Source organism: Phyllobates terribilis, unplaced genomic scaffold (genome assembly GCF_046119375.1).
Source record: "Phyllobates terribilis strain yellow unplaced genomic scaffold, ASM4611937v1 Scaffold_13__5_contigs__length_258822181, whole genome shotgun sequence".
Taxonomy (NCBI): domain Eukaryota; kingdom Metazoa; phylum Chordata; class Amphibia; order Anura; family Dendrobatidae; genus Phyllobates; species Phyllobates terribilis.
In genome coordinates this window covers 227,817,533-227,845,525 of record NW_027362773.1, presented here as the reverse complement: position 1 = coordinate 227,845,525, position 27,993 = coordinate 227,817,533, and the positions used below count along the sequence as shown (strand labels likewise).

General features: G+C 43.3%; 1 protein-coding gene across 1 annotated transcript in view; it reads left to right on the top strand.

Annotated features, from left to right (window-relative positions):
• The first annotated feature begins 412 nt into the window (after positions 1-412).
• Positions 413-27,993, top strand: part of BCAR1 (BCAR1 scaffold protein, Cas family member) — a 127,654-nt gene continuing 100,073 nt past the window's right edge. Inside the window, exon 1 of the mRNA XM_073659330.1 lies at positions 413-1,086. Coding sequence (XP_073515431.1) covers positions 1,075-1,086 — 12 coding nt within the window. The 5' untranslated portion in view covers positions 413-1,074. The remainder of the gene's footprint in view (positions 1,087-27,993) is intronic.

Below are 27,993 nucleotides of genomic sequence, written 5' to 3'. Positions count from 1 at the left end.
GCTGATCGCTCCTCACCAGTCATCTTCTCCAAGCTGGTGGGATGGACGCCAGCAGCCTGACGAGCTCTGGAACAACTCATGGGGACTTGACGCTGGAAAGCCTTATTTGCTATTAGAATTGTGTAGCCAAATCTGAGCCACCAGCAGGGGATTATTTGGGCTTTCCTAAAAATCAGCTGGATAAGGAAAGATAACAGCATGCATTTTTTTTTAGCTGTAGGACCAGGACAAAAATCCTCCACTGTTCCTTCCATTCATTCATCCATGCTGTCATAATCCTGCCAGAGATCTCATGCCTTGGAGCACCAGACTGTGGCAGTCTCACACCAGAGAGACAGAGAGAGAGAGAGTTACCCTCCCCCTATAGTCATTAGCATTAGAAAGCAGAGCCAGCCAATGAGAGCAGCTCCTGGAAAGAGGGGTCTGGGCTGAGGCATTGATGGGATAATGTTACCTCTCCCCCAGAATCTCCTCCTCTCTCTCCTAGCAGTCTGTGTAAGAGACAGGGAAAGAGGCTGCAAGAGAGACAGCCAGGAATACAGGGAGACTGCATGAGACACAAAGAGCAGGAAGCTCCCCTAACCACATAAAGAGACAGCCTGGAGGATCAAGAGACATCCAGGGATATTAATTCGGACAGAAATAAGGAGAAAGTAACTGCAGAAGAGCCAGGAATATTGTGCCAGCAGCTCTGGATCCAGGGAGAGCAGCAGGGAGGACTGCGGATCCCACCGGGTGTCTGACACCAGATCCAGCCTCCTGGGATTGTAGCCACCAAGCCGGTTGGCAGGGTGAGGATGACCGCTAATGGTCACCAAAGTCAATGACCAATTGCTATAGTCAAGGAGACATCAGCAGAAGAGATCCAGAGAGAGTGTCAGATCCAGCCTTTTCTACATAGCATACACCGTTCATAAAGCAGATTGGTGACAGTCACTCTGGGAAATGCTGGGCATAAAGTAATAAGGAGAAGAAAAAAGTCCAGATCTGGTACCGACAACCGCCTAGGGATAGGATTATAGCAGATCGCTACGAAACAGCTGGATTACAAGTGGATCCCCTACAACAGAAACAATGAACTATTTGGTGAGTACCGGCATTAACCCATCATGTCCTGCATTGCTTTTATAAGACTCTATAAGTGTAAATATATTGTATCCAAGCTCATATCATTCAACAGTGTCACCATGAAAGCTGCAGTAATAATAGCTAATGAAAAGTCAGCTGGACGGACACCATGTTACCAGAACTGTAGTATTTCCTATCATATAGGGTTAGACATTGACATATGTGCTCCAACACAATGATAAAGTCAAAGCGTCAAAAACCCTAACCATAATCGAAGGACAGGATTGTCTTCTCACCATACACATAACACCACCACAACCATGCAAGAATTGGTGAGACCCCACTGCATCACCGCTAGATATATATGTACATCGTATATATCACATATAGCCAGCTGTAAGAAAAATGGGGGGCTAGCAAATGTTAGATAGGTGTCCCATGAAAGACTATGGGAGAGAGCTATGAAGTAGAGAGCTGGCAGAGAGACAGCCGGCGGAGACATCAGTCTAGAGACCTGCATAAAGGCCTGCAATAAAGAACAGTCGGTGTGCCAGAAAAGAATTTGGAAGATTCAGCAAAGACTGCCAGGCGACCATACATAAGAGACAGCCAAGAAATACTTGGACGTTAGTGACTAACACACCACAGTCAGGAAGGAAGCCAGAAGTATGTGAATAGACTCAAGACTCCTAATGGATTAAAGTAACATGAGATGGTGAATCTATGTATCTATAGGTGTGGGGGAATATATGCATCTATATGTATGGGGGAATGTGTATCTATAGGTATGGGGGAAATAATAGGACTGCCTGAGTACACATACTGTATGCACACAAGTCAATCCTTGACATGTCAGTGTGTTTCGTAGATAACCACAACGCTCCGTTGAGTGTCAGCTCATCTTTTAGTACCAGATTTGCAGAACCCTATAGAAAATGTTCTGCTTTCAGCGAAAATGATCATTAATGCATCTTTGCTTTGGCCCATGTGAAAACATTATTCATGATTTTGTTTTTTTTTTTGTGTGAGATATATCAAAACTAGTGAAAATGAAAAATGGAGCCCATGGCTGCCAATTCGGTTGCAGTTTTCCTTTTTTAATGAATATCTAAAATGTAAGAGGAGGAATTTTATTAGTTCCTATTTGTTCCTATGACTAACTACTCCACTTCTCCATTGCATAAGCTTTGAAATATTTCATCTATGAATTTATGGCAAAACAGCGGGTTTGGTAATGCTTTTCATCTTCATTAGGCAGCTTTCATGAAATTCAGATTGGAATACCTGGCCTGAGCTAACCACCTCATATATACCTATGAGGGTCTCCTGACGTGAGCTAGTTGCTCATGTATACCTATGATGGTCTCCTGGCGTGAGCTAGCTACTCATATTTATCTATGAGGCTTTCCTGACCTGAGCCAGCTGCTCATATACAGTATACTTACGACTCATAGGTATATATGAGCAGCCAACTCTGATCAGAAGACCTTCATAGGTATATATGAGCAGCTAGCTTTGATCCGGAGACTCTCTTCAAAGGTAGATCAGGAGACCCTCACAGGTATACATGAGCTTCTAGTTCCGATCAGCAGACCCTTATAGGTATATATTAGCAGCTGGCTCAGGTCAGGAAACCCTCAAACGTAGAGATGAGCAGCTAGCTCTGGTCAGCAGGCCCTCAAGGGTATATATGAGCACATAGGTTTGATCAGCAGACCCTCATTGGTATATATGAGCAGCTAGCTCTGGTCAGGAGACCCTCAAAGGTATATATGAGCATATAGTTCTGATCATCAGACCCTGATAGGTATATATGAGCAGCTAGTTCTGGTCAGGATACCCTCACAGGTGTACATGAGGATCTAGTTCCGATCAGCAGACCCTCTTTGGTATATATGAGCAGCAGGCTTAGGTCAGCAGACCCTCACAGGTATATATGAGAATCTAGTTCTGGTCAGAGACCCACACAGGTATATATGAGCATCTAGTTCCGATCAGCAGAACCTTATAGGTATATATTAGCAGCTAGCTATTGTCAGGATACCCTAATTGGTATATATTAGCAGCTGGTCCAGGTCAGGAGACCCTCATAGGTATATATGAGCAGTTAGCTCTGAGCAGCAGACCCTCATAGGCTGTAAGGGTCTGCTAACCAGAGCTAGCTGCTCATATATACCTATGACAGTCTGCTGATCAGAGCTAGCTGTTCATATATACCTGTGAAGGTATAGTGACCAGAGTTATCTGCTCATATCTACCTATTAGGGTCTCCTCACCAGAGCTTGCTGCTCTTATATACCTATAAGGGTCTCCTGACCAGAGCTAGCTTCTCATATACCTATTATTATTATTATTATTATAGCGCCATTTATTCCATGGCGCTTTACATGTGAAAAGGGACTGACTGGAGCTAGCTGCTCACATATTGTATGCCTATGAGGCAGTTAGCTCAGGTCAGGAGACCTGGAGTTTGGGCTGAGCATTTTGATTCAAGAATGGTCCATTTTTCATGGATGTGTGAAACCAACCACCAATATCGAAGGGTTCAGCTGTCAGTCTAACTTGTATGGGACAGTTGAGTGTCGGGGGAGTTAAGGATCCTGCATATGTGATTTCGGACTGCTGATCCTTTATTTCTCCCTGAGATAAGCCACCACTAGAGATTTCGGCAGGGTGCGCGCTCCTGTGTATAGAAGAGAAGGCCGAGATAGCTGCTGGCCAAATGATCGGCCGAGCCATTGTTCGTTCAACAGCCATCCAAGGTGAATGGGGGGCTCTAGTCTAAAGCAATCAGACTCTTGTTACCAAATAACTCAACTGCTAAATTGCTGTTGTATAAACCAAATATGGGTTATATAAATATGGCTTATATAAACCAAATATAAGCCATAAATCTCCTCTTCTATGGCTGTTATTACAATATTTTGGAGTTGGTTATATTTGCCCCAAATATTTAAACTTGTAGTTGCTGTACATGTAACCCTGCCATTAATGTAAAATTACTTAGGCCTTGATCCTCATTTATCAAGACTATCTAATAGAAAAACTGTTTACTGCTCTTAGCATCCAATCAGAGGCCAGCTTTCATTTCTTAAACTGCTCAGGTAAAACGAAAGAAGTGCTGTGATTGGTTACTAAGAGAAACACAGACTTTATTTTTCTTTTCCTTTTGATAAATGTACTGCTACAGTCCAGCACTGAAGCCTCTTGTACAAATTGATCGTCCACTAATAAAGCCATGTGCACCTTGTTGTAGTCACGGTGGAGAATGCGATTGTATGAGCAGAGCTTTCTTGACCCTCTGATGTGAAGTATCAAGAGCTGCACAAGTCTCCGGGATCTGTAGTTAGGGTAGAATTCCTGGGAAAGCAGTAAACTTCTGGCTAGGGGTTAAACTAGAGCTAGCGCTCTGAAACAAAAGGACAGCATATTTTAAGGAAGTCCAAGGAATTTTAGGAATGTTAACAGAGCAGTATGGTAGTAGGTTGTAGTGGTAACTGCAGTCACTGCTCCAGAAAACAAGCCTTCCTGGGGTAGAGGAGACATGGCGGCTGTACAGCAGCTACAGGGTTCCCTAATATACTTTCCTTGTAATGATAATTTCAGCGAAACCATTACAATTGTAATAAAAATCCTTCTGATTAAAGAAATGAATTCTACAAATGTCGCCATGATATCTAGCTACAAAGAATATTTTTAAAGCACATGTGATCAATTTCCAGCCGTTTCGCCATGGAGAAACCCCTGAAGAAAATCGTTTCCTATATAGGGAACCCCAACAACAAACTTATTGTTCCTGAGAACTTTGGTTTTGAAAAACTGGCATAAATGTAACTATTATATAATGTCAACCTCTGGGTATTGGGAGGATCAGCTGAATGTACTGGGCATGTTCCCCTGTGTATATTTTATGGAGTGCAGTAAAGGGAATACACATCCTAAAAGGGGTGGGATGATGGCGGTCAGACTGTCAGTAGTAGCTACCATCTCCCCTTTACAAACCGTACATATGGCCCATTTACACCAGTAGATATTTGTCAGATGAGTGTTAGTAGGAACACTCATTTTCACTTGTTCACCCGTGTAAACATACTGATGACCACCCTAAGGCCACAGCCCCACTATCAGTATTTGGTCAGTATTTGGTCACTATCTTTTCTCAGGAGTAGGAGCCAAAACCAGGTGAGGAACAATCAGAGAAAAGGTATAATAGAAACAAGTCACCAATTCTGCATTTATCACCCACTCCTGGTTTTGGCTCCCACTCCTGAGAAAAAATCCTGGCCGAATATTGATAGTGGGGCCATGGCCTTAGAACGAGCAAAGTTCACGATCGTTGGGCGATTGTATAATTTATGCAACAAGGGTTGTGCTGCCAATAGCGTGACACTGTATGAGGACAGGACAATGGCATTAATGATCTCTCTGTCCCCAGCATTGTTCATAGTCCCGTGTAAAGAAGCCGATAAAGAAAATCAACATTTTAACGTGCACTGATAGACTTGGGTCATCTATGGCCATGAATAGATAATCCTTTGCAAATGAATTAACAAAATGCAAGATGTGCGTCAGCAAGCAGTCCCAAAGAGACAAATGTGGCAATGCCATAGCAATTTAGGTGGTAGCCATGATACCTGGATGGGTATTCTGATTATAAGAAGTCATTATCTATAGGTAAAAATACGCTATTACTAAGTCACTAAAGGTCTGACTGCCATAGTAGTGACTTTTCTGTGCACCGCATTTTAAAAAAAAAAACATGAAGAAACCGGAGCAAGTTCAGAGAAGAGCGACCAGAATGGTGACCGGTCTGCAAACAATGTCCTATGAGGAACGGTTAGAGGATCTGAGAATGTTTAACTTGCAAAAGAGAAGGCTGAGAGGAGACTTAATAGCTGTCTACAAATATCTCAAGGGCTGTCACAGTGTAGAGGGATCATCCATATTCTCATTTGCACAAAGAAAGACTAGAAGCCATGGGATGAAACTGAATGGGAGAAGATGCAGATTAGATATTAGAAAACACTTTTTGACAGTGAGGGTGATTAACGAGGGGAACAGGCTGCCACAAGAGGTGGTGAGTTCTCCTTCAATGGAAGTCTTCAAACAGAGGCTGGACAGACATCTGTCTGAGATGATTTAGTGAATCCTGCTTTGAGCAGGGGGTTGGACACGATGACCCAGGAGGTCCCCTCCAACTCTACCATTCTATGATTCTTTGCTTTGTGTCCCATTAGTATGGAGTGGTGGTCAGGCATGATCTCAGAGCTTTTTCAATCCAGAAGATATTATTAATCCTTTGATGACTTTTCAAACCCGATTACCAGAGTTGGTGTGATTTTATTTACACGTCCCTTTCTATCGGCCACAGCGGTGGTCTGGGCCTTCTACACTGGAGAGGAAGTATTTATCCCCTCTTATCTGCTGATCTTCTTTTGATCAGATGTCACATGTACATCATGCCACAACGATGACGTTGTGGCCTGGCTAATCAAAAAATGAGCCACGAATGTCAGCAGGAAAGAGACGGTGCTCCCGCTCCCGTGCACCGGCCACAGACCACTGTCATGCCCAATGGAAGGAGACATGCCAATGGATTTGCACCCACTCTACCGAATGCCCTTCTAGAGACCCGTGCCCTCATATGTGTTTTACATTGGGACTTATGGGCTTCAAAATATAGCTTTACATACAAGATTACTAGAAATGGAGGTGTGTATAAATAGTGTATGCACCATACGGGCCTGTGCTAGTAATATATGTTGTGTCTGCATGGAGTCTCAGATAACATCACTGTATATAATTGCTTGTATCTTCCTCAGCTTTTGGAAGCTCAAAATTCTAAATATTTTATTTTTCCTGATGTTCATTTCTACAAGTCTGAAGCTGGGCTTGACGTCTGCAGTTTTTGCTAGCATTTGTATTATGCCCAGAGCCTCAGTCATGCATTATATATATACAATAAAGCAGAATAACGCAGCGCGGAGATAGCGGAGCCCTTCTTTAATGTATGAAAGATCAGAGCTGTTGTTAGCCTGCTGACAGTAGCATAAAGAAGCACCTTGACAACATTTTTCTCTATAACCATAATTATTTTGTCATGTGTAAATAATAAAAAAAAAAATCTCCTTTGTCCGCTGATCATAAGCTGGTAGACCCTCGAGCTTGGTCCTACAAAATGAAAGCTAATGTTATTCTCAGCTACTATTCTGGCTATTACAGTTGGATCCGGCACATGAGAAATGCTTTATAGCATGCTAGCAGAGCATCGGAAATGTGTTGTCTTATGCAGAGATCCCCTTTAATTTTAAAGGGAACCTGTCACCAGATTTTTTGCCTTATAAACCATGACCATCACCTTTAAAAGCATGTAGATAGGGTTCCTTCAAACCCTTTATTCCCTTTTTCAGAGATACACAGGGGCACCTATGAGGGTGTAAAGAGGTTGTAGGAACCCCATTTACATGATTTTAAAGGTGATGGCCTGGCTCATGGTTCCCTTTAAGGGTAATTTTAAAAGCAAACATGCTCTATGTGTTTTACATTTTTACCACTAAAAACACCCAAAGCTGAAGGAAAAATCACTGTGGTTTCATTAATATGTATCTGATTTTAGGACTGAAATAGACAGTGGTTAGAAAATCCAGATACTACAAATCTACATTGCGGAGCTGGACTGAGGCTAAAAATGAGTCAATTTCCTTTTGGCACTGGCTCAGATCTCTGTGAATAATTGGCCTGGATCTTGGTATTATAGAATAGTCGGCATAGCTTAACCTCTTGCAGCAAGTGGGCCCCACTGCTGATTACTGTATAGACGCAGCCGAGCATTAATCATTTACCAACAGATAACAAGCTGTAAAGCAAACAGGATCTGTGGGTGGATGGAAGAATTGTACATTATAGCCAGCCGGATGATGTATTTCTCAACATTATACAGCCAACAGCTTATATTGGTGGCCAATTACCCCGTACTGTCATTCATGTGATGACGTCACAGGACTCTTATTCCTGCACTTCAGTATCATAATGAAAGTCTGGAATTTCCTCCACTAAAGGACGGGTTTATTATAGAACCTTCTGTCTTTCAATCACCTTGATGGAATTTATGATTGCTTTATATTCATTGTTGTGTTACACTCATAATTCCGTCATTTTAGGTTACTTAAGACTAGTATACAGTTAGAGTACCTTTATAAGGGCTGATAAAACTGTGAAAATCAAAAAAATGTGATACGATCTTGAATATTTATTGAGGAATCATTAAAATGTAAGGTATAAGCACCCTTGGTGATTTCTTATGTAAAATCTGTTTGTTGGATAATATGGATAATCTTTGAACTGGATCTCTATTTTTTGGATTTCAATTGGTTTCGCCAAAGGCAGTGGTGACTTTTTGAGCTCCGGAGCACAGAAAGCATTCCTGGTGAACTGGCTTTAAGTTCTGTTGCTATATCCCATAGTGGTCACATCTATATGATAAATATATGTCATAGGCTGTCATAAAAAGGGTGATGTGTTAAATCCCCCACGCTCATAGTGTAATCTAAAGTGGAAAAAAAAGAGTAGAAGCTCTCCCACACAATAGTATGTTGTACAAGGTAAGCGGTAGACCCCCCATTCTCACATTCTCAGTGGCTTCCCTGCTCACCTCCCTGAGTTGTACTAGACTAGACAAGACTATTTCACGCAATGTCAGTCCTTGTTTTATGCTGCTCCTCGTGAGGACCGGTAGAATCCTGCGACTCCCGGTGGTAGGCAGTAGTGTCCATAAAGTAAAAAGTGATGAATAAATGGCACCACCGGGTCTTTTACTGGCATCTTGTTTTATTGATTATGCGTTGGATGATCTCTCAAAACGCGTTGTTAATAAAACAAGTTACCAATAAAAGATCAAGTGGTTCCAATTATTCATCACTGTTTTTTCCTTTTTGGATACCAATTTTCATACTATAGGTAGATTTTCTGTTCTGGGAAAGCTTTGTTACAGCCTCCACGGTAGCCTTGAAGTCAGCTATTTTGGTTATCATTTAGCTTTCGTTAATACAGATATGTACTTGACAAAACGGCCAACTCAGAAACTCTGATGGCATATATTTGACAGCTGTGACCCTGGGCGCTTTCTGGAATGAAGTGGCAAATGCACTAGGGAAGCAGAATGCAGATTCAGCTCCATCATTGTTCTGGGATTGACCATTGACTCCTGTGTCAGACTGAAGAACATTGGGCCCACCAGAGGATTTGATTCTGAGGGTCCACCTTTGTCCCCCACTCAAGAGCCCCATAGCAGCTGCAAGGTGTGCACTATGAACGCTCCTGAAGGAGAAGACAGGGCCCTCCGGAGGATTCTCCAGTTCTCTGGTGGGCCAGTCCAACCCTGACCAACCATCTGTCCTAACTAAAGTTTACAATTTTTCACTAGGCGAAAAAATATACCCTACTAAGAAGCGACGAGGTATGCTGCAATGCACAATATAAAACTTCACTTTTATTAGCAAAGTTAAAATGCATAACATTAGAAAAATGTCAACTGGAGATGCCACATTATTAGCTTTTATAGCCACATCATTACAGTGTTCTCCACAGTTTCCAGGAAATAGATTGACAGCTCCAATGACAGGCAGGATTGGATATTTTCGCTAATAGAAACTAAGTATTTGAGTCTATGATTGACCATTGAATGTAATGGGCCTACCATGCGTCCTCGCACCACCACCACCACATTTTTCCGCTAAGTATCAAGGCTCACAGTTATGATTGATCAAACATTGATGGCATATCCCAGTGATGTATCATCGATGATGACTTTATTTCTATAGCGCCAACATATTCCGCAGCGCTTTATAATTCAGAGGGACATGTAACAAACAAATATTAACAATTTGTACATTACTTATGGAAATAATTAGCAAAGACGAAACTTGGTTTGGGAAAAATATCCCCAAATATCCAAACATTTGCATAAGCTATAGTTAAGCACATAAACCTATTGTCACTTCTTTCAGGGAATAATGTAACAATAGAAGACTAACATGGGGGAGCGTTTATTTCGCAGACATTTGTCTGAGTTGGGTTCTCCTATCTGGCATTTTGTTCAGAATCGTGTAACATTAATGGGATATAAATATATCAATATTGCATTTGGTAATGTTCCCAGAGTGGTGCTGTCAGTTCTAACCAGTAATTCTGAAATCAGTAACTGTCCAAACAATGGCTCAGAATCTGGCTACATTATGCGAAGTGCAGGAAATAAATGGAAAAAAATGAGTGTTGTGAAGAGGAAGAACCAGACGTCATAAGGACTCGGGATAGGATGTAGCTAGGATAAAGATGACGTACTACTTACATATAGTCTATATACATCATCTTCACCAATTACTTTCACCATGTAACAGTGATTGCCTGTATAACCATCTTCTCCTCTCCAACTATTAGAGAGCCAGCGGATAACTCTGACAAGTGCTATCGGATGTTTCATCGGAGAGCTCTCGCTCCAATGTTATCCAATGGACCAGCGCCGACTAGCGTTTATTTTCTCATGCCGAGTCTCATGCGATTGGCAGCTTATATCAGACGCCGCGCACCCATGCAAGTCTATTGGTGCATGTAAAACATCGGACTGCACACAATGGAGAAGATGAAGAAACTAAGTTCTCCATCCCTTCCACACCTGTGATAGATTCTCGCATGCGAGAGAATCGGATCACACTAAAATGATTCTCCTAAATATAGCACATAACTTTCTAGTAAGTCATTGGAATTTTTTTGAAACCAGTGACCATTGCCTGGAGCAACAAAGACCTCTTACGGCATGCTACACTATTAGTATATACAGACAGGGTTGTTTGGTTTTCATGCCCTCGGGAAGTTTGAAGACGTGAACATGCAGGTGTTGTCTTCTGACAAGTCTCAACCAAGATGCGGTGTGAAGCCCTGTTCCTGCATTCCTCTTTAGCCGCATATTTTCTTTTATTGGTATAACCTTGCTCTATACATGTACTGCACAACTCTGCAGCTAGGAAGGAAGGTGCAACAGGAGCTCTATGACCCAAGGAAGTAGCTATAGGACGTCCAGCTGGAAGACTTACGGGAAACAGCCTTTTTTGTTAAACCATTTTCCTGCCGACACCAGATTCTTTGAAAAATCCCCACTGGTAGCACATTTACCATTGTCTTCTTCCTTCATACTGTGCTTTGTCTTTCGCTTAGTCCAGTGACTCTTTTATTAGTGAAGCAATTGTGACCCTGATATGCTCAGCAGCAATATCTAATAATTAGCGGCCCCCTATACACTTATGAGATGGTGGCATCTGGGCATTATTGCAGATTGTAGACTGTTGGTTATCAGAATGCTGGCTATGAACGGTGGTCTCCACCTCTATCAATGGATGAAAACGTATAGACCAAATATATAGGGTATCGTTGTGAAATATACAGTGACTTTCACAGTAAAGGTGTGGATGTGTAATCTGTATGGGCTCTCTACCTGCTATGTGGTCTATATTAGACTCCTGTCCTGTTATTTGGGGGAAAAACCTTTGGGTCCACTCATGGATCAGCTCTAATTCTGCACCTCCTAAAGCTGCACCGCTGCTACTGGGTCCTTAAGTTTACCCTTCTTATGGCTCTCAGTATCACTGGCTTAGTCATTATGAAAAATGTTGCCCACCCCAAAAAAAGATCTTTAAAGAATAGCTTATATAACTAATAGAGTTCAATTACGCCACATGCACTGATCTTCCGGTAGCTGCTCCTGCTCAAGTCCCAGCCACTTCACTTCCGGTCCTGTGCCAAAATCTGTTTTTGTGAAAACTTGTACATATTTCAATAGAAAACTCAGCCCCCTTCACTGTCTTGACTCTTAACTTTCATCCAGCCCTGTTTACAAACAGCTCTGGCCATGTGCCAGTGTAGGAAACCCTTCCTTGTGTTAAGCACCGGAAGTGAGGCATCAGGGACCGGAGTAGCTACCTTACGATCGGGGCACTTGGGGTAATAGAAGTGAGCAAATTAGGCATCTCTATTTGGCTTGTAGAGCTTGTGTCACTTTGTGTGCTAGCAGATAACCCCCAGAGTTTCTTAAAACAACCTTTGAAAGTATGTCTTGTTTCTAGGAGGCCTGTTCGGAACTCCAGATCTGGAATGTGATGGCTGAGATACTAATCAAAGTATACTTCTTAACTAACAATCAAGGCATCTACTACTCACCATGGTTAAGGCTAGGTCTACATGGTGACTGTGACAGCCATTATGTGACCAAAGATTGCTTGATGCTGATGGTGCTTTAGAAGTGAATGGGATCATATTGTAAATGCAAGTCACAAGAAATCAGACTCAGTTGGATTTTTTGCAACTTCCTTGCAGTAGTAGTGTAGGTGTCACAATGCAACCCCAGTCACTTCCATGGCACCAAGATGTAGCACCGGCCCAGAGGTAACCAGCCAAGGTTGCCTTGTAGCCCCAGCCTCAGGCCGGGGTCACATGATCATATAATCTCTCTGTGAGAGGATTGGGCCGACTCAAACTCTGTCAAAATTTGATCCAAGTGTCATCTTAGTTTCTATCGCATGAGAGAATCGTATCACAAGTGCGGAGAGGACGGAGAATTTAATTTCTCAATTTTCTCCATTGTCTGAATCTGGGGAAATCGGATTGCACTTGGATGACATCTGAGTGCAGTACGATGTTTTACGTGCACCTGTAGACTTGTATAGATGTGTGTCATCTGAATCGTCATGAGAAAAAAATTGCAGATCTCTAGTGTCCTTCATAGTATAACATTGGTCCGAATGCTATCCAATAAAACATGGCATAGCACCCATCCGATCTCTACGCTCATGTGAGCGAGAACTACATGTGGTTCTCTACTGAGACTGAATTAAATTCAATAAATCAGTAGAAAATGATGGGTTGGTGTTAATGGATACACGTCACTGTCATTTATCTTTGGAAAGTAACAGCAGATTTGATGCCATGGAAGTAAGGATCCTCGATATGAAGATTTCCCAATGACCCAATTGCAGACTATATAAAGGACAGTCTATCCTCCACATAGCACTCACACATTACCCTAAGTGAACATTACATACATCTAGTGAAAAGCTAATAATCTGCTGGAATGTAATAATGAGTGCTCAGTCCCTGGCAGACTTCTCATGCCATCAGGATGGGAAGGTTGTATTTCATAATGCTCTGAATGGCCATTGTCAGACTTTGTTAAAGGGCAAGCTCATAAATTCGCATTCCTGCCGGTGGTGAGCTGCTGATGCATTCTGGGTAGTGACATGGTCTAACCTTCCACATTTTTTTTTCATGGTGTAAGGTAAACAAGTGTATAACACTAGAGTGCCATAGACTCTCCTGCCCCACACTACCATACAAATACACAACATGCTGCAATAATTCTACAAGCAGATTTCAGCAGATTTTCGTCTTTAGTATTTTAGGCCAGTTATACTCCTATGTGTAGTTTTCCATATGGAGGATGATTAAAAACGAGTGTTGAAAGTTGGCGGCATCCATGTGAGAGCTAACTAGTGGTCATATTGGATCTGTATGGATAGAACTAAAGTGTGGCTGAATGGGTGATAAATCTTGTTGGTGGATAGTTTTAGTGCATAAAATAAATTGCAATTGGAAATATAAATTATTTCTGATCACAAAGCCAAACAATCTCCTATTTTTCAAGTTAATAAAAGGGGTCCTTAGCAATATAACTCTTTGCAATATACGGTAATTGTCTTTGGATTTATGCCTAACTGCATGGTTGGATACTAATAAAAATGGTGTTGTTGTTAATTATAATAATACATAATAATATATTTTGAATGTATTACTATTATGTATTATGTACAGCTCAGGCTTAGAACGGGTTAATAGTGTGGTTTACTTAAGGTGACCTTTGCAGAATGTGTTTCCTTTTCCTTATTCAAGTCTCAATGAGATGTCAACATTATATATGTGCGCCCTACCCCCTACACCACCCCCAGCTGCTCTCCTGCTGCCATGGAAAGCCCTGGATGCCACATACAAATGCTCTCCTTTCACCGGAAGGGCAAACTCTACTCTAGAACATACCGTGCACCATGTTAGGGTTAGATTAGTTATTTGGAAACACCTTTGTAGCTTCTTCATTGAAACTTTTCCAAAATGAATAGATCTTCATGCTGTTATCTGGGAAAAATTGGGCGGCATTCCGTATGAGAGCTCACCACCGCTTACTTATGGTGCAAATTGTGATACTAAAAAAAAGTAAAAGAGAATATTCAACCCTAATATTTCACAAAATGTGCCTTTTTTTACCAGTTTTTGCATTTAACCATCAGCCACTACCACGGATTCCTTTATTTTAGGTTCAGATTTGTGCAGTGAAATAAATGTGTAATTTTGCTGAATCTGAATTAGGGCCGTCTTAGGCCTCAATCAAAGGTCAATATTTCTCGTACGAGTTCCATCCGTGCTTGTCATGGATATAAAAAATACCTATTAAGGTCTATGATGCTGTTCACAGGTGTATTTTTGCAATCCAAGTGGTCCACACAAAATCACAGGGACACGTTTGATTTTGATCCGAGTCACAAATCAAACTCACCAATGAAAGTCTATGAGTCAGTGAAAAAAAGCAGAGAGCACTCAGATGCCATTAGTGTATCCAGGACTCCTATGGGACAGGAATACTATGATGGCAGCCATGGGGGTCCTTCTTCAACCCATTAGCACTCCGCGATAAGGGTTAAAGGGATCCGGCCACCAGGTTTTTGCTACCTCATCTGAAAGCATACATGATTTAGGAAGAGACCCTGATTCCAGCAATGTGTCACTTACTTGGCAGATGGTTGCAGTTTTGATAAAATTACTGTTTTATCAGCTGCAGAACTAGCAGTTCTCTGAATGCTGGGCTCTGTATAACCCCGCCCCCATCACTGATTGGCCGCTTTCTGTGTACACTGTGAATAGGCAGAAAGCTTTTAATCAGAATTTGTGAGTATGGAGGACTTTATGGTAGCATGTTTATTAGTACTCTAGTGATATCTACTGCTGATAAAACAGTTTTTTTTTTATCAAAATGATCAGATACCATTTTCAACATGACAGGTTCCCTTTAAAGGGGTTGTCCACTACCAAACCAATTTTCAATCCATATGATTGCCCCCAGTAAAATAATATCACTTATACTTACCTCCAGAGTTGGTGCCGTTCCAGTGGATTCTGCACTGATTCTCTCGGCAATCATGAGACATTGCTACGGCATTGACTCTCTTGGTAATTGCGTTACATTGCTACTTCACGCAATTTCTGTGGCCGATCAGCAGCTGCTTCACTCTCCCCGTCTTTGGACAAATCACATACATCCAGAGGAAATGAGAGCTCTGCCAAACTAGCTTCCTGTGTATTTGAGAGCCGACTGAGATGGCTGTCGGTGAACGATCGACCAAATTATCATTTGGCCAACAGCCACCTAAGGAGTATGGTCGGCTTAACACAGCGGATTCAGCTCCTGAGCCTGCTTGATATACGCAAACCCTACATGTGAGGGCAGGTGCAGACTACCGTTTTCTTCACATCCAAGAAAATCGGTCCAATTATGCTAATTACACTTTCATCAGACTCTGATCAGAGTTTTATCAGAGTGTGATCCAATTTTCTCAGAGGTGGAGAGAAAAAATAAAAAGTTCCTCCACCTTCTCTGTAATGCCAGCCCGTGAAAATCGGACTGCACTCGAATGTTATCCCACTGCAGTCCGATTTTTTTCATAGAGTTGAATGTGCAAGTGGGATACGATTCTTGGAGGCAAATCGAGCACGCTGCAGTTTTTTTTCCTCAGACCTACCCAGTTCACAGCCTCATAGAATAACATGGGGGTGAGTGCTAAAACAACGGATAGCACTCGTCCAAGTTATACAGGCGGCTGCACGAGCCCTATGTCCCACATCAGGACGAGCCCTTTGTCCCACATCAGGACGAGCCCTATGTCCCACATCAAGACGAGCCCTTTGTCCCACATCAGGACAAACCCTTTGTCCCACATCAGGACGAGCCCTTTGTCCCACATCAGGACAAACCCTTTGTCCCACATCAGGACGAACCCTTTGTCCCACATCAGGACGAACCCTTTGTCCCACATCAGGACGAACCCTTTGTCCCACATCAGGACGAACCCTTTGTCCCACATCAGGACAAACCCTTTGTCCCACATCAGGACAAACCCTTTGTCCCACATCAGGAAGAGCCCTTTGTCCCACATCAGGACTAGCCCTTTGTCCCACATCAGGACGAGCCCTTTTTCCCACATCAGGATGAGCCCTTTTTCCCACATCAGGATGAGCCCTTTTTCCCACATCAGGATGAGCCCTTTGTCCCACATCAGGATGAGCCATTTGTCTCACATCAGGATGAGCCCTTTGTCCCACATCAGGAGGAGCCCTTTGTCCCACATCAGGACGAGCCCTTTGTCCCGCATAAGGATGAGCCCTTTGTCCCGCATAAGGACGAGCCCTTTGTCCCGCATCAGGATGAGTCCTTTTTCCCACATCAGGATGAGCCCTTTGTCCCACATCAGGAGGAGGAGCCCCTTGTCCCACATCAGGATGAGCCCTTTGTCCCACATCAGGATGAGCCCTTTTTCCCACATCAGGAGGAGCTCTTTTTCCCGCATCAGGAGGAGCCCTTTGTCCTGCATCAGGACGAGCCCTTTGTCCCGCATCAGGATGAGCCCTTTGTCCCACATCAGGATGAGCCCTTTGTCCTACATCAGGATGAACCCTTTTTCTCACATCAGGATGAGCCCTTTGTCCCACATCAGGATGAGCTCTTTGTCCTACATCAGGATGAGCCCTTTGTCCCTCATCAGGAGGAGCCCTTTGTCCCACATCAGGATGAAACCTTTTGTACCACATCAGGATGAGCCCTTTGTCCCACATCAGGATGAGCCCTTTTTCCCACATCAGGATGAGCCCTTTCTCCCACATCAGGATGAGCCCTTTGTCCCACATCAGGGTGAGCCCTTTGTCCCACTTTAGGAGGAGGAGCCCTTTGTCGCACATCAGGATGAGCCCTTTGTCCCACATCAGAATGAGCCCTTTGTACTACATCAGGAGGGGGTTAAAGATGTGTACATTGTTGTATCATCTATAGGTTCTTAATGTAACTAAATGAACATCATTGTGATCGTTCCTTCATACTGTCCATGTACAACCCCTGGCAAAAATTATGGAATCACCGGGCTCGGAGGATGTTCATTCAGTTGTTTAATGTTGTTGAAAAAAAGCAGATCACAGACATGGCACAAAACTAAAGTCATTTCAAATGGCAACTTTAGGGCTTTAAGAAACACTAAAAAAAATCAAGATTAAAAATGTGGTACTCGGTAAGGGTAATTTTTTTCAGACCAAGCAGAGGGAAAAAATTATGGAATCACTCAATTCTGAGGAAAGAATTATGGAATCACCCTGTAAATTTTAATTTCCAAAATTAACACCTGCATCAAATTAGATCTGCTCATTAGTCTGCATCTAAAAAGGAGTGATCACACCTTGGAGAGCTGTTGCACCAAGTGGACTGACATGAATCATGGCTCCAACACGAGAGATGTCAATTGAAACAAAGGAGAGGATTATCAAACTCTTAAAAGAAGGTAAATCATAACGCAATGTTGCAAAAGATGTTGGCTGTTCACAGTCAGCTGTGTCTAAAATCTGGACCAAATGCAAACAACATGGGAAGGTTGTTAAAGGCAAACATACTGGTAGACCAAGGAAGACATCAAAGCGTCAAGACCGTAAACTTAAAGCAATATGTCTCCAAAACAGGAAATGCACAACAAAACAAATGAGGAGCGAATGGGAGGAAACTGGAGTCAATGTCTTTGACCGAACTGTAAGAAACCGCCTAAAGGAAATGGGATTTACATACAGAAAAGCTAAACATAAGCCATCATTAACACCTAAACAGAAAAAAACAAGGTTACAATGGGCTAAGGAAAAGCAATCGTGGACTGTGGATGACTGGATGAAAGTCATATTCAGTGATGAATCGCGAATCTGCATTGGGCAAGGTGATGATGCTGGAACTTTTGTTTGGTGCCGTTCCAATGAGATTTATAAAGATGACTGCATGAAGAGAACATGTAAATTTCCAAAGTCATTGATGATATGGAGCTGCATGTCAGGTAAAGGCACTGGGGAGATGGCTGTCATTACATCTTCAATAAATGCCCAAGTTTACATTGATATTTTGGACAGTTTTCTTATCCCATCAATTGAAATGATGTTTGGGGAGGATGACATCATTTCTCAAGATGATAATGCATCCTGCCATAGAGCAAAAACTTTGAAAACATTCCTTGAAAGAAGACACATAAGGTCAACGTCATGGCCTGCAAATAGTCCGGATCTCAATCCAATTGAAAATCTTTGGTGGAAGTTGAAGAAAATGGTCCATGACAAGGCTCCAACCTGCAAAGCTGATCTGGCAACAGCAATCAGAGAAAGTTGGAGCCAGATTTATGAAGAGTACTGTTTGTCACTCATTAAGTCCATGCCTCAGAGACTGCAAGCTGTTATTAAAGCCAGAGGTGGTGCAACAAAATACTAGTGATGTATTGGAGTGTTCTTTTGTGTGTTTGTTTTTCATGATTCCATAATTTTTGCCTCAGAATTGAGTGATTCCATAATTTTTTCCCTCTGCTTGGTCTGAAAAAAATAACCCTTACTGAGTACCACATTTTTAATCTTGATTTCTTTTAGTGTTTCTTAAAGCCCTAAAGTTGCCATTTGAAATGACTTTAGTTTTGTGCCATGTCTGTGATCTGCTTTTTTTCAACAACATTAAACAACTGAATGAACATCCTCCGAACCCGGTGATTCCATAATTTTTGCCAGGGGTTGTATAATGCTGTGTTTCTTTCGTGATACAGGGGCATGGGTCTGCAGACCCTCTAGGTGTAGGGCCCCAATTGTGATTGCCTTCTATGCAACTTTTATGTCCACACCAACAGAAAATCCTTTAACAAGTTCCCATATTACCTGTTACGGATCCGGGTGGTGGAACCTCTGTGCTGCGGTGCAAGGAGGGACCAGAGGGGCGTAACTAGGTATCAACTCGGACTGACCAAGGTCGCACGGCGGCTCAGTCAACTCCGTGAACCAGGGAAGGACTGAGCAGAGGGACCAGGTACTACTCTGGGCCTGTCCTTGTATAAGAGCAGGTGACTCCCACGGGTAACTGGCAGGAGCCTCCAGGTACGCTGACTGATAGGCACGGCAGGAAACTGGTAGGAGCCTCCAGGTAGGCTGGCTGGTAGGCACGGCAGGTAACTGGTATGTTCTCTGGGTAGGCAGGCAAGCCAGGTCCATAGACAGACTGGCGGGTTTGGATTGTAGGCAGACCGTCGGGCTGGAGAGTACACTTGGCTGGCGGAGACAGGTAGTCAGGCTGATGGACTGGACTGGTAGTCAGGCTGGCGGACTGGACTGGTAGTCAGGCTGGCGGACTGGACTGGTAGTCAGGCTGGCAGACTGGACTGGTAGTCAGACTAGCAGCGGGACCTGAGGGCTGAAGCTGAGTTTAGGACAAAAAGCTACAACCTTGCACGGGCACCTCCATTTTGGAGGAGGTGCCTTTTATACTAGAGGTCCTCGGGGACTCTTTAGGACGGCGCGCACGGCCCCTTTAAGAGGGAGGGAGCACGCGCGCCCTAAGCACAGTGCCCGGGAAGCTGCGCGCCCCGGCAGCAGCAGGAGAGCCGGAAGACGCCGGGCTGGGAGCGCGGCGGCAAGGGGGACGGCGTCTCTGCCTGTCAGGGGGCAGAGACGCTGATACTGCATTACCATGGAGAGATGCCGCTTGCTGGCAGAAGTCTGGTAATGAGGACATGGTAATGTGTGAGTGTGGAGCAGACATTGTGTTCTATTAGTGCTGCAAGTGGTTATACACAGGGGAAACACTGGGTCATAGGCAGCAATTTGCCGATATCTGATTTTTATTTGTCTGGATCTTTACTGGGATGGAAATTGACACACGGCCATTAGTCAGCGACATGTTCACAGCAGCTACATAGTGGAACAGGAAAAAAATCAGTCATGGGCGGATGTTTTCCTGACTCGGCAATAGTTTTCCATCCTTCTATATTTAGCTCTAAAGATATAAACTGGTTATAACCATATAATGTTATTACAGATATTATTTCCCCGTTGTCTATGGTGGAAGGCGTTACAGTAATGGGTTTATGATAAGGCTGATGGGTTCCTAATTTCATGGAGGCTATACTGAGTGGTAAAAACCACTTGCTGTTCATATGATCAGGCTTTTGAGAGTTTTTGTTTCAGGTTTCCAAAAAATGCCAAGTGGTTAAAAGAAGTAAGAATATAATTTTTCAGGTGTTTTCTGCTAGAAAAAGCTCAAAACTTTATAACAGAAGTGAATGGAAAGACATCTGGGTGTCTTTTTTCCAGTTTTGTAAGCATTTTTGCCGAAAAAAAACCCCCACCAGTATTTTTTTTTATTGCTTAAAGAGGTTGTCCGGCCTAAGGCTACAAGTCTGCAGTCACTCAGTGTGACTGCGGACTTGTGAATCCTCCCAATGTGTGCACTGTGTGCTGTAAGGATTATCCTGTTCCGGGAGTGGCAGGCGTGTGACCACAAGTGTGCGATTTTGCATACATGTGGTCATGTGCCGACTAGTCTTATGCAACCTCACTCACTGCAAGTGTATTGAGTGAGGCTGTATACAGTCTAGTCGGAATGTGGCCAGGAGTATGCACATAGCATTCTTACAGCCACATGACCGGCCGCTCTCGGCATCAGAGAATTCACAAGTATGCAGTCACGTAGAATGATTTCAGACTTGTACCCCAAGGATGGACAACTCATTTAATGGAAGTCAAAAACTGACCCCAAAACAGCTGAAAAAAATGGCAAAAAAACCCATTTATAGAAAACGCCTACAAAAAACCTTTAACAAAATGTTTCAGAAAATGTTAAATAAATGTTTATAAAAACTCTTCAGGATATAAAAAAAACCTGTGGCGCTTTCTTGTTTTTGCTTGCTTAAAGAAAAACTTCATGGGAACATACATGACAATGGCGGCCATATCATTGGTGCAAGCTAAGCAGCAATACCGAGTGCCCAAGATGAAAGGGGGCCACATCCACCTTCAAAGCATTAGTGGACGGGCCACAGAAACATAAAGGGGTGTATGATGATGCGCTATTGGACTGTTCGGTGCAAGGACAGTACACGGCCCTTCCTGTCTGATTATCCGCCTCTGGTGCAGCATGGTGGCAGTATTTTTGCAGTTGGGATTTTTCCCTGTGGATTCCTCTCCATGTTCCTGCAGTTTGAGAGCCAGTGGTCACTCACCCCTGGTGCGAATAAGCTGATTTCTTTTCTGCACATGGCTGGTGCTATCAATGTCACTGTGGGTCTCAGCCTCCCCTGCCATGTGTGAATACTGGCGGATGTATGACACTGTTTGTGTTCACTGATTGCTCCACGTCCCGCTGAGCCTGGACTCCTCCAGTAGCACAGAGAACATGACAGCTCCTGTAATGGTTCAGGTCAGCATGTGGCCTTCTTTTCCTCCTGTCCTCACAGCCCACAGCCATCTGCAGATGTGAATTTTTCCCCGCAGCTCTATGCTAATGTAGGTGTATTGAGCCAGATCAGCTGTGTGGACCCCGCAGCAGAACACCCATCAGAATTAGCACACGTTGCGTTCTGACATTCACCAGGTTAGGACTGCATTGCACTTAAACAGACACAACATGACTTTATTCCTATTTCACCTTGAGGTTTTTCTGAGAATTATTCCCACTTCTATAGGAAAAAAAACAACCGATATAATACATATATTACTTATTTCAATTCATTATCGTGCATGTTCAATGAAGCTCATTGCTGTGTTTAGGAAACCGTCCCCCTACTATGTGACATTCTTTAGTACTGATGTCTTATATGGCAGAGAAACCTATAGGGTCCATCAGCCTGACATGTTTTTTTTTACGTATATGATGATTATGACATCCTAGGGTGCCAAGAGCCCACCAGTAACATTGACTCTGTAAGCCGACTGTCCAGCTACCTGCAAATATTACATTACCCACATTCACAATTTTATCTACAGTACAGACCAAAAGTTTGGACACACCTCATTTAAAATTTTTTCTGTATTTTCATGACTATGAAAATTGTACATTCACACTGAAGGCATCAAAACTATGAATTAACACATGTGGAATTATATACTTAACAAAAAAGTGTGAAACCACTGAAAATATGTCTTATATTCTAGGTTCTTCAAAGTAGCCACCTTTTGCTTTGATGACTGCTTTGCACACTCTTGGCATTCTCTTGATGAGCTTCAAGAGGTAGTCACCGGAAATGGTTTTCACTTCACAGGTGTGGCCTGTCAGGTTTAATAAGTGGGATTTCTTGCCTTATAAATGGGGTTGGGACCATCAGTTGTGTTGTGCAGAAGTCAGGTGGATACACAGCTGATAGTCCTACTGAATAGACTGTTAGCAAATTCTAAGTAAAGAAAAACGAGTGGTCATCATTACTTTAAGAAATGAAGGTCAGTCAGTCCGAAAAATTGGGAAAACTTTGAAAGTGTCCCCAAGTGCAGTTGCAAAAACGATCAAGCGCTACAAAGAAACTGGCTCACATGAGGACCGCCCCAGGAAAGCAAGACCAAGAGTCACCTCTGCTTCTGAGGATAAGTTTATCCGAGTCACCAGCCTCAGAAATTGCAGGTTAACAGCAGCTCAGATTAGAGACCAGGTCAATGCCACACAGAGTTCTAGCAGCAGACACATCTCTACAACAACTGTTAAGAGGAGACTTTGTGCAGCAGGCCTTCATGGTAACATAGCTGCTAGGAAACCACTGCTAAGGACAGGCAGCAAGCAAAAGAGACTTGTTTGGGCTAAAGAACACAAGGAATGGACATTAGACCAGTGGAAATCTGTGCTTTGGTCTGGTGAGTCCAAATTTGAGATCTTTGGTTCCAATCACCGTGTCTTTGTGCAACGCAGAAAAGGTGAACGGATGGTCTCTACATGCCTGGTTCCCACCGTGAAGCATGGAGGAGGAGGTGTGATGGTGTGGGGGTACTTTGCTGGTGACACTGTTGGGGATTTATTCAAAATTTAAGGCATACTGAACCAGCATGGCTACCACAGCATCTTGCAGCGGCATGCTATTCCATCCGGTTTGCGTTTAGTTGGACCATCATTTATTTTTCAACAGGACAATGACCCCAAACACACCTCCAGGCTGTGTAAGGGCTATTTGACCAAGAAGGAGAGAGATGGGGAGCTACGCCAGATGACCTGGCCTCCACAGTCACCAGACCTGAACCCAATCCAGATGGTTTGGGGTGAGCTGGACCGCAGAGTGAAGGCAAAAGGGCCAACAAGTGCTAAGCATCTCTGGGAACTCCTTCAAGATTGTTGGAAGACCATTTCCGGTGACTACCTCTTGAAGCTCATCAAGAGAATGCCAAGAGTGTGCAAAGCAGTCATCAAAGCAAAAGGTGGCTACTTTGAATAACCTAAAATATAATACATATTTTCAGTTTTTTCACACTTTTTTGTTAAGTATATAATTCCACATGTGTTAATTCATAGTTTTGATGCCTTCAGTGTGAATGTACAATTTTCATAGTCATGAAAATACAGAAAAATCTTTAAATGAGAAGGTGTGTCCAAACTTTTGGTCTGTACTGTATATAATAAGAAACTAGTTAAATGAATGATGGAGATGCTACTTCGTCTGTACATAGTGAATAAAGTATATTGCTGATAATGAGGTGGGTAGCCCACTCCTGCACAGGGACCTACCCAGGGATTTACCTGTTCCCCAATGTGCCAGTCCGAGCCTGCTCTTACCAAATTTGAATTCCAAATTGTGGTAAAACATCCGCCAACTGAAGGGAAGTAAAAGGACACAGTGCTCTGGAAACTGCAGCCTTGCCATTGTATAATATGTGGGGTGTCTCAGCGCCCAGACTTCACCAATACTATATTCTGAAAATCCTCTAGGAATTCTGCTCATCGATCTAAACCCATTACAGCAATTTTCAAGCACTGGTTATTCATATAATCCAAAATTGTGTGCAGTTTTAGAATAATTGCCATAATATAAACCAAGGATGAAAGCTTGATATGGATACTAGGTGCTTGAGCCATGATGATAAGAAGTGATCACCAACAAGCAATGTTCTGTTTGTAAAGGCCCCGTCACACTTAGCGACGCTGCAGCGATCCCGACAACGATACGACCTGTCAGGGATCGTTGCTGCGTCGCTATGTGGCCGCTGGTGAGATGTCAAACAGGCAGGCTCACCAACGATCAGGGGAGCAGCGACATCGTGGAAAGAATCTTTCCACGATGTCCTGCTCCTGGTTACCAGCCTGCTGAAACAGGAGCAGGCTGGTAACCATGATAAGCAGCGGGTTACTAGGGGCACACGCGCACCTAGTAACCCGTTGTTTATCATGGTTACCACTCTGCTACGGTGAGCGGGAGGTTACCGCTCACTTTAGCTGGCTCGTAACCATAATAAACATTACTAAGTGCGCGTGTGCCCCTAGTAACCCGATGTTTATCATGGTTACCAGCCTGATCGCTGCTCCCGCTGGTCACACACAGCGATGTGTACTGACCAGGGGGAGGGCAACGACCAAAAATGGTCCAGGACATTCTGCAGCGATCAGCGACTTCACAGCAGGGGCCAGATCGCTGCAAAGTGTCACACATAGCGACATCGCTGGTGAGGTCGCTGTTGCGTCACCAAAACCGTGACACAGCAGCGATCTCGCTAGCGATCTCTTTATGTGAGACGGGGGCTTAAGACCGGTTGTACACTTCAGATGCATGACTGCATGTCTTGTGTATGGGGACCTCCCAACGTGCTCCTGATGGCAAGTATACATTATTTTTATTTTTTATGGGGCCCCAAATTAATTAAGCACAACTTCTGCAGTAATGGAAGGCCCCTTTAAAATCCACAGTATTTTACAGTACAGGCACAGTGGATGAGGTTAAATTTAAACTCATCCACATTCTGTGGGCGGTTTTTGGTGTGGAATACGTCTGAAAATTGGCTTCTGTTGCTTTTTTATTCGCAGCATGTCAATTTTGGGATTTCTAAACTATAAGCCCCAATATTTATGCATCCAAAACCTGTTCATATTTTCCGTACTTATGCAGTTTAACTTTTGAACTTAGGGCCCCCGTTGAAATGAATATGTAAAATACACAACAGACATTGAAAAACTGCAGATTTATTTAAAAAAGCAACAACAATAAATTTGCGCTTATATTCTGCACCAAAAAAGCTCAGCATATGGATTAGATTGATTAATCAAACTCATCCACTTTGATGATACTTTAAAATGCTGTACATTTTTATGTGCAGAGAATCCGCACAGAAAATCTGTGCCAAATATGAATTTGGTATGGTTTTTACCATTGTATTTCAGTAGGGGCCCTAAATCTGCAGTGGAAACCGCTAGCCTGGCATTTTTGTTGTTTTTTTTTTGTGTGCATTTCTGCTACAAAAGTGCAAATAAAAAGCATGAATAAGGCTATGTGCCCACGATGCAGAAATGCTCCGGATTTTTTTTGAGCATTTCTGCATCTCCCTGGTAGAAAAAACGCATGCGGATTGTACATGCGGATTGTACATGCGGATTGTACATGCGGATTGTACATGTGGATTGTACATGCGAATTGTACATGCGGATTGTACATGCGTTTTTCCTGCCAGGGACATGCGCATGTGAAGCGTTCTTCACATGCATTTCCGCATGCGGGTTTACAAGCGCTTTCCAAGCGATTTTAGCTTCACTTGGAAAGTGCTTGACAACTTGGTCACACTATGTAAATCCATGCAAACTACATGGATTTATATACTGTGACCGTAAAAGAATGGTAAAAAATAAAAAAATAAATCTATTCTTACCTTCTGATGGCCCCCGCAGTCTTGCTTCGCTCCGTTCTCCCTTGTCGGCAGATCTCGGTACACTGCACTGAAGGACCTGCCGTCACATGACTAAATGACGTCAGCGCAGGTCGTTCAGTCCACCGCGATCTGCCGGCAAGGGAGGACGAGCGCAGCGGGGGCCATCAGAAGGTAAATATAATATTTATTTTTTATTTTATTCTTTTTTTCACAGTTTCTATGGTACCCGGGTCCGAAGGAGAGTCTCCTGTCCTCCACACCCGGGTACCATCCGCACATTGAAACGCATGGAATGTGCATCTACATATGCAGTGATGCGGATTCCATGCGTTTCAATGCAAGTCAATGGCGGCGAAAACGCAGCGCTTCCGCAAAATTAATGCACATGCTGCGTTTTTTTCCGCAATGATAATCCGCAGCGGAAATTTTCGCAGCATGTGCACAGCACATGCGGATTATCATTGGGGGACATGGCAGGCCTTCTACCATGCGTTTTTTAAGCGTTTCTGCAGCGTTTTTGCCGCTGCGGAAACCCTTAAAAAACGCATCGTGGGCACACAGCCTAAGGCTGTGTGCCTAGTATGCGTTTTTCAAGCATTTTTGTTGTGAAATTTCCGCAGCGAAAACGCTTAAAAAACGCTTGGTAATATGTGCCCCATGGTCCCCAATGATAATCTGTGCACATGCTGCGGAAATTTCCGCTGCAGATTATCATTGCGGAAAAATCCGCAGCATGTCCATTAATTTTGCGGACACGCAGAGTAATTGCCGCCATTGACTTGCATTGGACCACGTGACATCCGCATCACTGCATCTGCACATGCGGATATCACATGGTTCAATGTGCTGATGGTACCCAGGTCTGGAGGAGAGGAGACTCTAATCCAGACCTGGGTACCATAGAAGCTGTAAAAAAAGAATTTAAAATAAAAAATAAAGATTATACTTACCTTCCGATGTCCTCCCGGTGTTTTCTCCCCTCCGTCTGGTCTGCTGTATGGGTCGCGTTGTTGTGAAGGAGCTGCCATGACGTCATTGAGTTTTTCCTGCCAGGTAGAAGCGGAAAAATATGCAGCATTTCTGCATCGTGGGCACTTAGCCTAAAACAGGTTAAGGCAGGCGGGACTCAGGCTGTGACCCAGGGAGTGGGAAAAGGAGCGACTCCACCCCCAAACTACCCTTAAAGGCCCTCAAGCTGCCATACTCCTTTCCACTAGGAGTTGGCCCCCACCTCTCTCCAAACCCTCGTCTGGGCCTAGGGCTCCGGCCTCTTCTCAAATGGATTTTCAGTGCTGATGGCCGTCAGCTACCAGCTGATCGGTAGAGGTGTCAGAAACACCCACACATAAGATATTGATGACCTCTCCTAAGAACAAATCATCAATGTAATTTGCCCAGAGTACCCATTTAATTTTATGGGTGTAAATATATTTAACCATATAAATTGTCAACGTTTTTTCGTCTATTAACACAGGAGGACAATTACCATAATGAACTCTTATACATTTGGCTGGAGAGAAATTCGCTTCTTATAAATGGAACTTGCTCTTTAGAGATATTTTGTTCATCAAGAAGACTGAAAGCTTCGAGCTATTTGAGGACTTAATGTGTAGCGTGAGTCGAGATTTGACGTAGTGTGAGCATTAGAAGAGAAGCTTGGCGCTAGGCCCGTATATCTTGTGCAGAACAGTTGGGTAGAAGAGGCACACAGGGCTGTTTGTGTGTTAGCTGCAGTCTTATCCAGACTCCTCTGCCACAGACAATGCATGATTGTCTCAGTACTTGTGCTAACAGACAGGAGACCTAATTAGTTTCTCTGCAGCAACTTTTGTGGCCAGCTATTGTTCAGCTCTATGTCTTGCTTTGTTCTAAATCCTGTGCACAGTCTCAAACTACTAGGCCCTTGCAAACCTCTAACCTATAGTTTAAATGGATAGAGCACTAATATGTAACACAAAG